The 13,892-nt window shown below is 41.5% G+C and overlaps 1 protein-coding gene across 1 annotated transcript; it reads left to right on the top strand.

Moving 5' to 3' along the window:
* The first annotated feature begins 7,495 nt into the window (after nt 1-7,495).
* Nucleotides 7,496-13,644, top strand: DNAJC9 (DnaJ heat shock protein family (Hsp40) member C9). Its single transcript, XM_083740795.1, has 5 exons — nt 7,496-7,862; nt 10,192-10,332; nt 11,412-11,666; nt 12,328-12,414; nt 13,138-13,644. Exons 1-5 carry the CDS (start codon nt 7,683-7,685, stop codon nt 13,255-13,257), a joined length of 783 nt encoding a protein of 260 aa, XP_083596921.1. The 5' UTR covers nt 7,496-7,682; the 3' UTR covers nt 13,258-13,644.
* The last annotated feature ends 248 nt before the right edge of the window (nt 13,645-13,892 follow it).

Below are 13,892 nucleotides of genomic sequence, written 5' to 3'. Positions count from 1 at the left end.
CTTGAAATATTGTGGCAAACCTAAAACCAACTCTGCTAAAACTACTTTTGTGAAGATCCCTAAGAATTGGTTTAGATTTTGTATGTGGAATGGACTCTTCTTCCTAGGACATTTTATGCTCCCCCTAGAGGATTGAGGACTTACAACAAAAACATTGTTTTACTTTCTATTTCCCGGCCCTCTGTTTGATTGCTACCATCTGGGCCGTAGCTTTCCCATGGGAATAACTCAGCTTGACCTTGACTGCTAGATATTTTTGGAATGAGTGGCGCAAAAAGAAAGGGATTAAGAACCAGACAAACAACTCTGACAACCGTAACTGCAGCCTCACAAGCACGCAGATCATCTGTGCCCACTTTGCCCTCGGAGGAAAAAGTTACCTCCCTGTCACAGGCAGGGGAGGAAGAAACTGAGGATTTACAACTAGAAGAGATGGCCTCAGGAGGATCTGGTTCTGTATTAGAGAGAATTCTTGAGAAATTGGAGTCTTTGGAGAGGAAAGTTGACCAACAAACTGCGAAAATTGACCTTAATACAGAAACTTTAAACAAATTATCTGGGCAAGTTGCACAGAATGCACAAGCAATCGGACAACTGAAGGAGGCTGCAGGTGAAAATCAGAAACTGGCCGAAGAGACCAGCCAAAGAGTGGGAGAGTTGGAAAAAGAAGTAAGGCCGCTCAGTAAGCAGGTCGGAGAACATCAGACCTATCTCTCTATGTTGGAACTTCGGAACAGGGAGATTAATTTAAGGATAAGATCGATACCAGAAGTGGAAGAAGGTAATCTAGCTGAGTTTCTGACCAAAGAATTCTCCAAGTTCTGGGGTTTAGAGGAGGAAGATTTTAAAATTGTGTCAGCCTTCAGACTTGGAAGACTTACAAAGAGAGAAAGGCCCAGAGACTGTTTGATTACGTTGAGATCAAAGGAGGAAAGGGACAAGATTTTGGGCCTGCACTACGGAAGCTCTTTGAACATTTCGGACAAAAGAATTGAGATTTTTAAGGACATTCCTAAACAGCTGTTGGATCTTAGATCTGAATATTTGGACTTAGTAAAACTGCTGAGAAGCAACTCAATCATCTTTAGGTGGGACTTTCCCCAAGGACTATCTTTTACCTTTAGAGGGAAGAAGATCAAAATTAGAACTTTGGAAGATAGGGATAAGTTTTTGACTGCCTACGGTGAGGACCTTCATAAAGGACTTGAACTACCCTCAGGGTCTGAACCACCACAGGTGCCTGTACCTCAGAACCCTGAAGACTCACAGAACAAAATACCATCCCAAGGAAACTAAACAGATCTATCCAGGATGTCTCTGCAACTTTTAAGTTGGAATATAAATGGCTGCAACAGCCCGGAAAAAAGGAAGAAAATCTTTCACTTATTAAAAAAGGAGCAACTAGACATTACTTGTTTACAAGAAACACATGTGACTAGGCTCCACAGAAAAATATTGGTAAATAAAAGGATAGGCCAAGAATTTATATCTTCGGATTTAGTTAAGAAGAGAGGAGTGGTGATATATGCAAAGGAGAGCCTCTCACCAAAATTTCTATTTAAAGATGAACATGGAAGAATTTTGGCAATTGAAATACAGCACCAAGGAGAGAAAATTTTGATATTAGGAATCTACGCTCCAAATGAAGGGAAATCAGAATTCTACAAGAAGTTGCATGAGATTATGCTGGATTATCTGGACTATGATAACATCATTATGATGGGAGATATGAATGGGATCGTTTCTACAAACATGGATAGGTCACAAAGCCAAAAGGTTACTAAAGAAGGCAGACTACCAAAGACCTTTTTTGAAATGACAGACAACATGGACTGGATTGATATATGGAGGACAAAGAACCCCTTAGGGAAAGAAGGAACATTTTTCTCTGAAGCCCAACTGACTTGGACAAGAATTGACCAAATATGGATTTCTAGAGGTCTGGCTCCTAAGGTGAAGAAAGTGGAAATCTGCCCAAAGACCTGCTCCGATCATAACGCGTTGAAAATGGACATGACATTATTACCAACCGGCTCCTTTAGATGGAAGATGAATGACAACTTGTTTAGAGATCAGGAGATTATCAAGAAGGCCCAAAAAACAATAAAGGACTATTTTGAGATAAATTTGAACACTGCTGTGGAAAAAAGAACAATCTGGGACGCAAGCAAAGCTGTGATGAGAGGGTTCTTGATACAACAGAACGCCATAAAGAAAAGACTACAAAATGAGAAAAAGGACAAGATTTTGGGGAAAATTAAAGAGTTAGAGAAGAAACTAAGAGTAAACCCGAAGTCACAGCCGATTTTGAGAGAAATTAAACTTCATCAGGCACAATATTCCAAACTGATAAATCAGGAAATAGAATGGAAGATTAAATCAATGAAACAAAAAACATTTGAATCGGCTAATAAATGTGGGAAACTGCTGGCTTGGCAGTTGAAGAAGAGACAAAAGCTGAACATAGTAACAAATTTGGAAATAGAAGGAAGGAATATTCAGAACCCGGTGGAAATTAGAAAATGTTTCCAGAAATATTTCAAGAAATTATACACTCAAGGGCCACAAAAGGAGGAAGAGATTGCAAAATTTTTGGAGAAAAATGGACTTAAAAAACTATCACAAGAAAATAGATCACTCCTGAATAGTAAAATAACACGACTAGAGATAGAACAGGCCATTCAGAATATGAAGTTGGGCAAGTCTCCAGGGCCAGATGGCTTGACCTCCAAGTACTATAAGACATTAAGTGACTATTTGATTCAACCACTGCTGGAGGTCAGCAATGAAATTATGGAGGGAAAGAAGGCGCCTGAATCGTGGAAGGAAGCTTTCATCACATTGATACCAAAATCAGAAACTGAAAAGACACAACTTAAGAACTACCGCCCCATTTCCCTTTTAAATGTGGATTACAAAATATTTGCTGACGTTTTGGCAGGAAGATTCAAAAGAGTTTTAAATGAGATAATTCATAAAGACCAGGCAGGCTTTCTCCCAGGAAGACATTTATTTGCTAATACAAGGAACATTATTGACATTTTGGAACTCTTGCAAACAAATATTAACACTAAAGCAGTTCTAATTTTTATAGACGCGGAGAAGGCCTTTGATAATATTTCTTGGAAATTTATGAAGGGGAATTTAAAAGAAATGGGAGTGGGGCGGGGTTTTGAAAATGGGATTGACGCGATTTACTCAGAACAAAAGGCAAAACTGATAGTTAACAATGTGGTTACAGAAGAGTTTAAGATTGAAAAAGGGACACGACAAGGCTGCCCGATTTCCCCCTTGCTGTTTATTTCTGTCCTGGAGGTGCTCTTGAACTTGATTAGAGGGGACCGGTTGGTGCAAGGGATTCAGATCGGAGTGAAACAATATAAACTTAAAGCTTTTGCAGATGACCTTGTTTTGACATTGCAAGAGCCAGAATCTAGTACAAAAAGAGTGTTACAATTGATTCAGGACTTTGGTCGGGTAGCGGGCTTTAAACTAAACAAACAGAAAACTAAGGTGTTGGGAAAAAACTTGACAGATGCAGAGTCAGAACGGTTTCAGAGAGAAACAGAACTAACTGTGGTTAAAAAAGTAAAGTACCTAGGGGTAAACATAACAGCAAAAAATCTGAGTCTATTTAAGGATAATTATGAAAAATGTTGGTCTGAAATTAAGAGAGACTTGGACAGTTGGTCAAAATTGAAGCTTTCTTTGTTAGGCCGAATTGCTGCTATTAAGATGAATGTATTGCCTAAGATGTTGTTTTTATTTCAAACATTGCAAATTGTGGATAAGACGGAGTGCTTCAGGAAGTGGCAGAGAGATATTTCTAAATTTGTCTGGCAGGGCAAAAAGCCCAGAATTAAGTTTAAGATATTAACTGATGCGAAAGAAAGAGGGGGCTTTGCCCTGCCAGACTTAAGGTTGTACTACGAAGCCGCAGCTTTCTGCTGGCTAAAAGACTGGCTACTTCTAGAGGACACTGATGTGTTAGATTTAGAAGGTTTTAACAATGCATTTGGCTGGCATGCATACTTATGGTATGACAAAGTTAAGATCAATAAGGCCTTTAAGAACCATATTGTCAGGAAAGCAGTGTTTAATGTCTGGACAAAATACAAAGACCTACTGGAAAATAAAACTCCAAGATGGCTATCACCTCTGGAGGCTAAGGCCCGAAAAAGACCCAATATGGAGGCCAAATGGCCGAAATATTGGGAAATAATAGAGAAAGAGGGTAACAATTGGAAATTGCAGAGTTTGGAAAAAATGAAAGATAAAGTGCGAGACTGGTTACATTACGCTCAGATTCAAGAAATTTTTAAAAAGGATAAAAAGTTAGGATTCCAGGTGGAGAAATCGAAGTTGGAAACAGAATTGTTAGAACCTAAGACTAAAGTACTTTCAAGAATGTATAACTTGCTGTTGAAATGGAATACACAAGATGAAATGGTTAAGTCGGCCATGATAAAGTGGGCACAGGATATTGGGCATAATATTATGTTTGAGGATTGGGAAAGGTTGTGGACCACGGGGATGAACTTCACGGCATGTAATGCTCTGAAGGAAAATGTAATGAAAATGATTTATAGGTGGTACATGACCCCAGTTAAACTAGCCAAAATATGCCATGTGCCAGACAACAAATGTTGGAAATGTAAGGAAAATGAAGGAACATTCTTTCACCTCTGGTGGACTTGTCCCAGGGTGAAGGTCTTCTGGGAAATGATATATAATGAGCTGAAAAAGGTATTTAAGTATACCTTCCTTAAGAAACCAGAGGCCTTCCTCCTGGGCATTGTCGGCCAGATGGTGCCAAAGAAGGACCGAACATTCTTTTTGTACGCAACAGCAGCAGCAAGGATACTTATCGCCAAGAAGTGGAAAACTCAAGATCTACCCACTCTGGAAGAATGGCAGATGCAGCTGATGGACTATATGCAACTGGCCGAGATGACTGGCAGAATTCGAGACCTGGGAGAAGAGAGGGTTGAAGAAGATTGGAGGAAATTTAAGATTTATTTACAAAAATATTGTGATTTGGCGGAAAGTTAAGTAGGATGTTTGATCATAAATAATTGGCCACCACAAAATCGGATCGAAATGGGATGTAAAGTGAGATTAAGAGAAACTAATTTACAGAGGATTATATTTAAATGAGTGGTTATAAAATTTGCAAATTAGATGATAAATTGCTGGGAAAAATTTATGATGATGAAAATGGCAGCGGGAGATGTGAGGAAGTCCAAAGAAGTTATGAAACTTTGTTGAGATAAAAGAAAGGTTGTTTATTTCTGTACTTTATTTTGTAAAAACCCCTAATAAAAATTTATTAAAAAAAAAAAAAAGAAATCCAGATGTGATTGTTACGCATTGTTTTTTGCACCGTGAGGCCCTCGTAGCCAAGACTTTACCAGCAGACCTAGTTCATGTGTTGGATGATGTTGTGCGCATGGTAAACTTTGTAAAGTCACGACCCGTGAAAAGTCGCATATTTGCAGCTTTGTGTGAGGAGATGGGAGCGAAGCATAAAACCTTGCTGTTTCATACGGAGGTCCGGTGGTTGTCGCGTGGCAAGGTCTTGGTTCGTGTGTATGAGCTGCGGGAGGAACTTAAAGTGTTTCTGACAAATGAGAGGTCAGATTACGCAAAACTGCTTGCAAGTGATGAGTGGTGTGCAAGGCTGGCATACCTGGCAGATATATTTCATCATCTGAATGAACTGAACACACGAATGCAAGGCCGAAATGAAAACCTGCTTACAAGTACAGATAAAATAAATGGATTCCGTGCAAAGGTGCAACTCTGGCATCAACACGTGGAAAGTGGCAATCTTGAAATGTTCACACTCACCAAGCAATGGCAAGGTGTTCACACTGCTGCACTGTGTGAGATAATAGCTAAACATTTAAAAACTCTCGAGGGGAAGTTGTCATTTTATTTCTCTTCAGTCTCCACTGAATGCCTTGACTGGGTTAGGGACCCTTATAGCTCAGCATCAGTTGGTGGAAAGGACATGACTTTACAGGAGCAGGAGGAACTAACTGAACTGAGACAAAATCGTGGTTTCAAGCTAAGATTTGCTGATCTACCTTTGGACAGTTTTTGGTTGGAAACTGCCAAGGAGTTCCCCCTTCTGGCAAACAAAGCTATTTTGACGTTGCTCCCATTTTCCACTACATATCTCTGTGAGTTGAGCTTTTCAAGCATGATTGCTATAAAAACTAAAAACAGAGAGAGACTGAGAGCTGTTGACGAAGAGCTACGTGTGTGTCTTTCTTCGATTCCAGCCAGAATATCAGCTTTGTGTTCAGCCAAACAGCCCCAGGTTGCGCACTGAATAAAGTATTTTATAATTTTTCATATTTCTGTTTATTTACTATTTCATAATTAAGTAACTTATCTTATATTTATTTACGGCTATTAGCCCATAAAATATGTACAAACATAAAAGCACAGAAGCATAAAAACCAATACATCGAACGACAGAAGAGGAACACCACGATGCAAGAGTGGGACATTGAGCAGTGACAAATAACAGCTTGGGGCCCAGAAAGTTCCGAGGGACGGTTCACAGAGAAAGGAGAACTGGAGACGAGATCCGTCGTGCACTCTCATCATAACTGTCCGATTAGTTTTTGTTGTTGTTGTTGTTTGGTGGTTTTTGTGTGTGAGATAACCGCATTCAGGAATCTCGCCACCTGCAGAGTTAAAGAAGAATCTGTATCCTGCAAGATACAGTAAGTAATTATAAAATACTTTCTTTGTGTTTATTTGATGCCTATTAAAGAGAGTTACTTTATATATAGTCAATATAGGCACAGAGTTAATTTTTTAAACATTTTCTAATGGTGGTGTGCCTCGAGATTTTTTTCATGAAGCAAGTGTGCCTTTGCCCAAAAAAGGTTGGGAAACACTGGTTTAGAGTACAGTATATAAAACAGCGTGTGTGGGATATAATAATATAATAATTATTATTTTTATCCCGCCCATCTGGCTGGGTTTCCCCAGCCACTTTGGGCGACTCCCAACAGAATATTAAAAACACAATAAAACATCAAACATTAAAAACTTCCCAAAACAGGGCTGCCTTCAGAGTCTTCTAAAAGATAATTGCTTATTGCCTTGACATCTGATGGGAGGGCCTTCCACAGGGCAGGCGCCACTGCCGAGAAGGCCCTCTGCCTGGTTCCCTGTAACCTCACATCTCGCATAGGAACATGGGCGTAGGCAGGTGGTTGTTTTTTAGGGTAGGTAAAACCTCAAATTTGCATTGATTTGTATTGATTTTTACTGATGAGGGGCAGCTGCCTCCGCTTGGCTACGTCCCTGTATGGGAGAATCCCGGCCAAGCATCTCTCCATTGTCTTACGGGGACTGCAGCCTATGTGTCACTCTTCACCTTTTGGTATATCTAGGGTTAGTCTCTCCCCTTTCCTCCTCCTCTCTGCCCCCACCTTCTCTTTAATTCTTGGCCTTTTAAGTTCGCGACATCTCGCAGGACGGCCGTAAAGCAGCGCGGGGAGGCAAGAGTGGGCGTGGCGGGCGGGAAAACGGACGGGCGGACGCGGCTGAGAAGCAGGAGCCCGCGCAGCAGCAGGTTGCGTTGGCTGTTCCCCTGGCCGAGAGCGGGAGAGAGCGTGCGCAGGCGCGGTGGTGGTCTCTCCGCGCGCTCGGGCTCGGGGATGGGGCTGCTGGAGCTTTGCCGCGGGGCCTTCGGCGCCACCGACCTGTACCAGGTGCTGGGCGTGAGGCGCGAGGCTTCGGCCGACGAGATCCGCCGCGGCTACCACAAGGTCTCGCTGCGGGTGCACCCGGACCGCGCCGACCCGGACAGCAAGGAGGCGGCCACCCGGCATTTCCAGGTGAGGGGAGGCGCCGGGAAACCTGCCTCGGATTCGCCGGCTGGAGGTTTTGCGAGTTGGTTAGCCGCGGAACCCGGGTTCAAATCCTGCTCTGACTCGCTTGGCACCAAACTCGACTTAAATCATAAAACAATACAGTAATAATAATTTATTATTCATATCCCGCCCATCTGGCTGGGTTTCCCCACCCACTCTGAGCGGCTCCCAACAGAATATTAAAAACACCATCAAACATTAGAAACTTCCCTAAACTGCAGGTGCCTTCTAAAAGTCAGGTAGTGACATAAGCCACTTGCACCCTCCGCCTCATTTTGCAAAATTGTGTACCACCCTGGGTTCCTAGGGTGGAAATGCGACCAAAGTGGGATCCGCCAAATAATAATAATAATTTTTTTATAATAATGATGGTGGTGATGATGATTTTATTATTTGTACTGCACATATTTGATTGGGTCACTCCAGCCACTCTAGCATCTTCCAGTACAGTGGTACCTCAGGTTACAGACGCTTCAGGTTACAGACTCCCCTAACCCAGAAATAGTTCCTCAGGTTAAGAACTTTGCTTCAGGATGAGAACAGAAATTGCACGGCAGTGGGGGGCCCCATTAGCTAAAATGGTACCTCAGTTTAAGAACAGTTTCAGACCTCCAGAACGAATTAAGTACGTAACCAGAGGTACAACTGTATATAATTTCATCCCTAGATCTCAGGCTGGTTCACAGCTAAAGATAAAAAACAAAAAATGTGTTTAAAAAAACCTGAGAACAAAGCACAGCTCCGTGAGGGTCCTCTTATTCTAGGGAGGCCTGCAGTAGGAGCCCTGCCCTTCCTTAGCTCCAATAGTCCACCTGCCTGCCTTCTTGCTTACAACCAGTCCAGGGGCTGGTCCTGCCTGTCAACTTCCTCATCAGCAGGGAGCAGAATGAGGCAAAACTAGAAAGAGTTGCCTCTGCCTGCCCCCACCTACTGTTGGTGTCCCTGCCTTCCACCCTATCAGTCTCAAATGATTAACAGGTCGTTTAATTTACAAGCATGTATCTACATACTTAGGGACGCAGGTGGCGCTGTGGGTTAAAGCCTCAGCGCCTAGGACTTGCCGATTGAAAGGTCCGCGGTTCGAATCCCTGCGGCGGGGTGTGCTCCCGCTGCTCGGTCCCAGCGCCTGCCAACCTAGCAGTTCGAAAGCACCTCCGGGTGCAAGTAGATAAATAGGGACCGCTTACCAGCGGGAAGGTAAACGGTGTTTCCGTGTGCGGCTCTGGCTCGCCAGAGCAGCGATGTCACGCTGGCCACGTGACCCGGAAGTGTCTCCGGACAGCGCTGGCCCCTGGCCTCTTGAGTGAGATGGGCGCACAACCCCAGAGTCTGTCAAGACTGGCCCGTACGGGCAGGGGTACCTTTACCTTTACCTTTTACTATCTACATACTTAGGAAGCTCCCCTCCCCAACTTGTGTGTCTTTATTGAGGGTGGGTCCCTGTTCTGCTTCCAGTCTTAGGGACCACTTCACCTTCTAGTTTGGAGGGGGAGAGTAGAACCTGCCACATCGCGTTGCAGTGCTTCAGTTCAGGCCTGGTGGGAAATGCATGAGCCAAGAGGACCATTTCCCCCTTTTTTTCCAGCCCATGCCCTGCTCTGTGGCCTAGCACAAGATGGGTAAGGATTGGGCACACTGCTAATTCTGAACCTGAGTATTTTATAGCTATATAACAGGGGTGGGGTGGTTAATGGTTATGCATGGTAGAAAAGGAAAAGGTATTATTTTAGAAAAAGAGGAGCCAGAACTCACCACAAACGCCTCCATTTTTCTAACAATTGTGCAAATCCTGAGAGGTGCTGGAACATCCTGTGTTTGCCTTTTCTTTGAAAATCTGGATGTATGGCAAATTCCCTTAAAAACACCTCAAAAACTTACTTATTTTCTTGAAATTTTGCAGAAAAAGCTCAACAACTTTTGTGTCTGGATTTTCACTTTTTGAAATATGGCAGCCCTACTTCAACCCAAATCCAACTTACTATAAGCTGTTAGGGCTTCTGTCCTACCCGTTTTGGTTCTCTCCAATGTTTGGTGTTATTTTGGGGTTTTATAGTTATACACTTCTGTTTGCCTACGGAGTCCCTCGAGTATGTTGAAACCACTGCAATTTTGGGGTAGTCCCGTTTTGTTTGTAAACTTACTGGCATCCAACTTCTTGGAAATTCCACTGTTAGAGGGAATGCTAGCATAGTAACATAACCTGAATAAGAAAGAAGCCAGTTGTGAGACAAGTGAGATGACATGGGTTGTGTCTTACTGGAGTAGTGAGGTGGTTTGTCTTGTCTCTTCTTAGATCCTGGGCAAGGTGTATGCAGTACTGAGTGACCAGGAATTGCGGGCTCTGTATGACCAGCAGGGGATTGTGGATGAGGAGTCAACTGTGCTGACTCAGGACCGCAACTGGGAAGAATACTGGAGGCTGCTGTTCAAAAAAGTAGGTAGTCTTCTTCAATGTGATGGTCGTCCTTCTCTCACAACTGGAATGATAAAATCTGTAAAGAAAGTGCTATTTCTTTTATCTGTAGGGCAAATGGAACTTCTGTGGGACCTTTGCCCTCATCCCCTTTATTTTACGTTCATCTGCAGGATGGGTTGTTATTTGTGATGGCAACTTTTTCTCTGGCTGCAAAAATGGATTTTTGCAAACATGAACCTTATGTGTTTTTTTGTGTAATATCAAAATACAATGTTCTGTTTTCACAGCTCAAGATGTTAAGTGCCCTTTCATTATTTCTTTGATCCCTGGAAAAATTTGCTTAATGCTATTGTAGTAAACAGGGTGCAGCTAAAAAAAAAAGATGGCATCGCAAGGAATGATAGCTCTGAAATGCTTTAGTGCTGAAATATCCTTTCAGGTTTGTACACCGTGGGTTGTATCCAACAGTGAAATACTCAAGGGTGGACCTATTCAAATCAATAAACTTGACTTAGTCAAGCCCATCGATTTCCCTGGGTCTAAGTATGACTTATGGATCCTTAATCCCCCACCCCTATTTGCAGGCCAACTTTGACAAGTGGGCAAGACCCTTTGGGTGTCAATGACAAGTGGCTGACACCTGCCAAAGTTCAAAGGAGCTCATTGTAACCAGATTGGTGGTTACAGCAACCTCCTTTGAAGATGTTCTTTCAGCGCCATTCTGATGATTGGTGCTGGGAGCTTGCCTTCGAAGGGGTTCCCAGGACCCACTGATCAGCAATTACAGGGAGCCCCCTTGAAGACCAATTGGAGAAAACAGATTGGATTCAAGCTATTTTCTCCAAATGAAGCATGTTTCCTCTGCAGATGAATACAACCTGTGTGTGCCCCAATCTGTTTCGTCTTCCTTTGCCTGGCTTTGGATACACTTCCTTCCATTAAAAAGGCCCTGTACAAATGAACTCGAATTACAGAAAAGTAAAATTTTAAATTAACAATGAATTTGGGATGGGAAAATGTGTGTGTGTAACTTGAGTGTGGTAAAAAGGATTGTCGTTCATGGAATTCAACTCTTTTTGTTGTTGTTTTAAAATTAGATAACTGTAAAAGATATTGAAGACTTTGAGAAGAAGTACAAAGATTCTGCAGAAGAGCTGGTGGACATTAAAGCAGCATATGAGGATTTTAAAGGCGATATGGACAAAATTATGGAATCTGTACTGTGTGTTGATTATACAGATGAGCCGAGAATAAGAGAGATTATCCAACATGCCATTGATTCTGGAGAACTTCCATCTTACAAAACCTTTACAAAAGAGTCTAAGCAAAAGATGAATTCAAGAAAAAGGAAGGTAGGCTTGCAAGAGGCAAAAGACTGTGTGACAAAATATGTAATTCTTACTATCAACTCCAGTTCTGATTGTTTCACCGTCTGTAAACATATTTCCTATTTCACGTAATGTACTTTTTCAAATGTAACATCCTTTCAGGGGTTGAACCAGTGCTTGAGTTGCAGAGAGAACACAGCCTGTTTTCTTCAGCTACTGGTTTCTGGAAGGGGACCCCCCCCCAATTCAACCCAGTTCTTTGAGAGGGGAGAAAGCCTGTATTTCTTTATCTTGATGCACTGAGTGAACACGCCAAATTCAGAACATCCTTATGTAACAGCATCCTATTGGTTTTTGATCTTCCTTTTATAGTTGCTAGGTATTAAATGAGTATCATCTAGTATTTTATGATATACTGCCATTTATTTATTATTTATGATGTGGCAATCCTTTAATGTAAAACACTAGAATCTACCTATAATGCAGCAAAACATTTGCTGGCCTTTCTTCTCTCTGGGACACATAAGCAAGTTTTCCTAACGTTGTTCAAGCCATCCTGCAAATTTGTTGAAAATGGCCTGGTAGAAATGCTTACAATATAATAATAACAAATAAATTGCTTGCTGCTGCAATAGGTTAAGAAAGAAATTTTGCATTCACTTCAACAACTGTGTCAATGTTTCAGGCTCGACAAGAAGCTAAAGAGGCAGAAAAATCCAGAGAAGAACTGGGTCTTGGTGAAGGGGAAGATGACCTAAAAGCACTAATTCAAGTAAGAATGGAGAAAGCTACAAATCATTCTAACAAGTTAGATAGTATTACCTTTTGTTAGGGTAGAAGGAGCCTTTAACTTTAAATGATTTAATCCTCCAGCATTGGAGAGCTAATTTTAATGTTCAGGATAGCAAAAAAACAGTGAGGTCCCCTTGGGATTTTTTTTAGGGAGACTAGTGTTATTTAATTTATTCCAAAATGATCAGGAGTCGCAGGTGAGCAATGAGACAGCCAGATTTACAGATGACACTAAATTGTTCATGATAGTGGTATCAAAAGGCGACAAAATTGCAAGTGAGATTTAGTGTGTATAATAAGTTGTAAAGTGATGCATGTTGGGACAAAATAATAACAACTGTAATTTCACATACATGCTGATGAGGTTTGAATACGGCTGTGACTAAGGGGTTGAATATTTAAGGGAATTTGCGCATCAAGGAGAGGCAACATGTGATCTGATTTCTAAATAAAAGTTAACTGCCCGCCAACAGTTGTCCTTAGAGTTGCATTTTTAAATAGTTCGTCTTGAACAGTATTATTCATACTTCACAACAATCTGATCTCTTTCAAATATTCTGCAGATACACTATTTTAAAATATTTATATACATTTTCTTATGTATATCTCCTTATTAGTAACTTGATTAAATGCCAAATCTTTAGTCAAAACATGAGAAATCCTTGTAAGCTCATTTAACCATCTTGTTTTTGTCATTTAACAGAGCAAAAATGAGAATCGAAAAAAGGAAATGGATGATTTTCTGGCTCAGATGGAAGCAAAGTATGGAACCAAATCCAAAAAAGGAGGAAAGAAAACAGCACCCAAGAAAGGAATGAAATGACTTTATTAATTTTCTGCTTTCATTTCATTTCTTCCGTTAATCTTGCTTTGAGACAGCCAAGGAAAGCAAGATGCTTTCATCAATTCATTGAAACTCACATTGGGTAGAAGGCATTCTGAAGAGGCAAGCTGCAGAATTAAAGCTGCTATTAAATGCTTCAAGATGCCACGGAGTCAAGGTGGCATTTCAGACTGCAGCAGTACAGCAAGATTGCTGTGAACAAAAAAGAAACTGGTAAAATGAAAAAAACATCAATCTTTAAAAAAATCTTCCCATCTGAATTAATGTAAAACAGTATTGTATGTTGCAGGAATATTTTTGGGCAAGTACTGTCAGTTTGATTTTATAAAGGCGTTTATTAAACTTAATAAAGTGTGTTTTTGAAAAGTGTGTGAAAAGTCAGAACTTGCCCATGATGGGCTCTAGCCAAAATGCATCAGTTGGAGAAGGAAGGTAGGAGGCAGACAGGGGGAAATGGTAAACGTAGGTGTTCGTTGGGCTCTGTAGTATGCTATCTAAAACCTTGCTTCACTGTTGCTGGTGTGTGTGGTCTGGGAGTCCGTCCAACAGTAGAAGCAAATTAGCAAGCTGGTTCTGCCTTCTAACTGTGCAAGAGGGGCAGCCTGAATGATGGA

The sequence above is a fragment of the Podarcis gaigeae genome (assembly GCF_964106915.1).
Source record: "Podarcis gaigeae genome assembly, chromosome: 5".
NCBI lineage: Eukaryota > Metazoa > Chordata > Lepidosauria > Squamata > Lacertidae > Podarcis > Podarcis gaigeae.
Note: the sequence above shows the minus strand (reverse complement) of the source record. Positions and strands in the feature narration are given on the sequence as shown.

Bases quoted from the DNA above. Each gene is read 5' to 3' on its own strand.
- DNAJC9 (XM_083740795.1), top strand. From the start codon at position 7,683: ATGGGGCTGCTGGAGCTTTGCCGCGGGGCCTTCGGCGCCACCGACCTG. The intron at 7,863-10,191 runs GTGAGGGGAGGC...GTCTCTTCTTAG, and splicing joins CGGCCACCCGGCATTTCCAG to ATCCTGGGCAAGGTGTATGC. The intron at 10,333-11,411 runs GTAGGTAGTCTT...TTTTAAAATTAG, and splicing joins GGAGGCTGCTGTTCAAAAAA to ATAACTGTAAAAGATATTGA.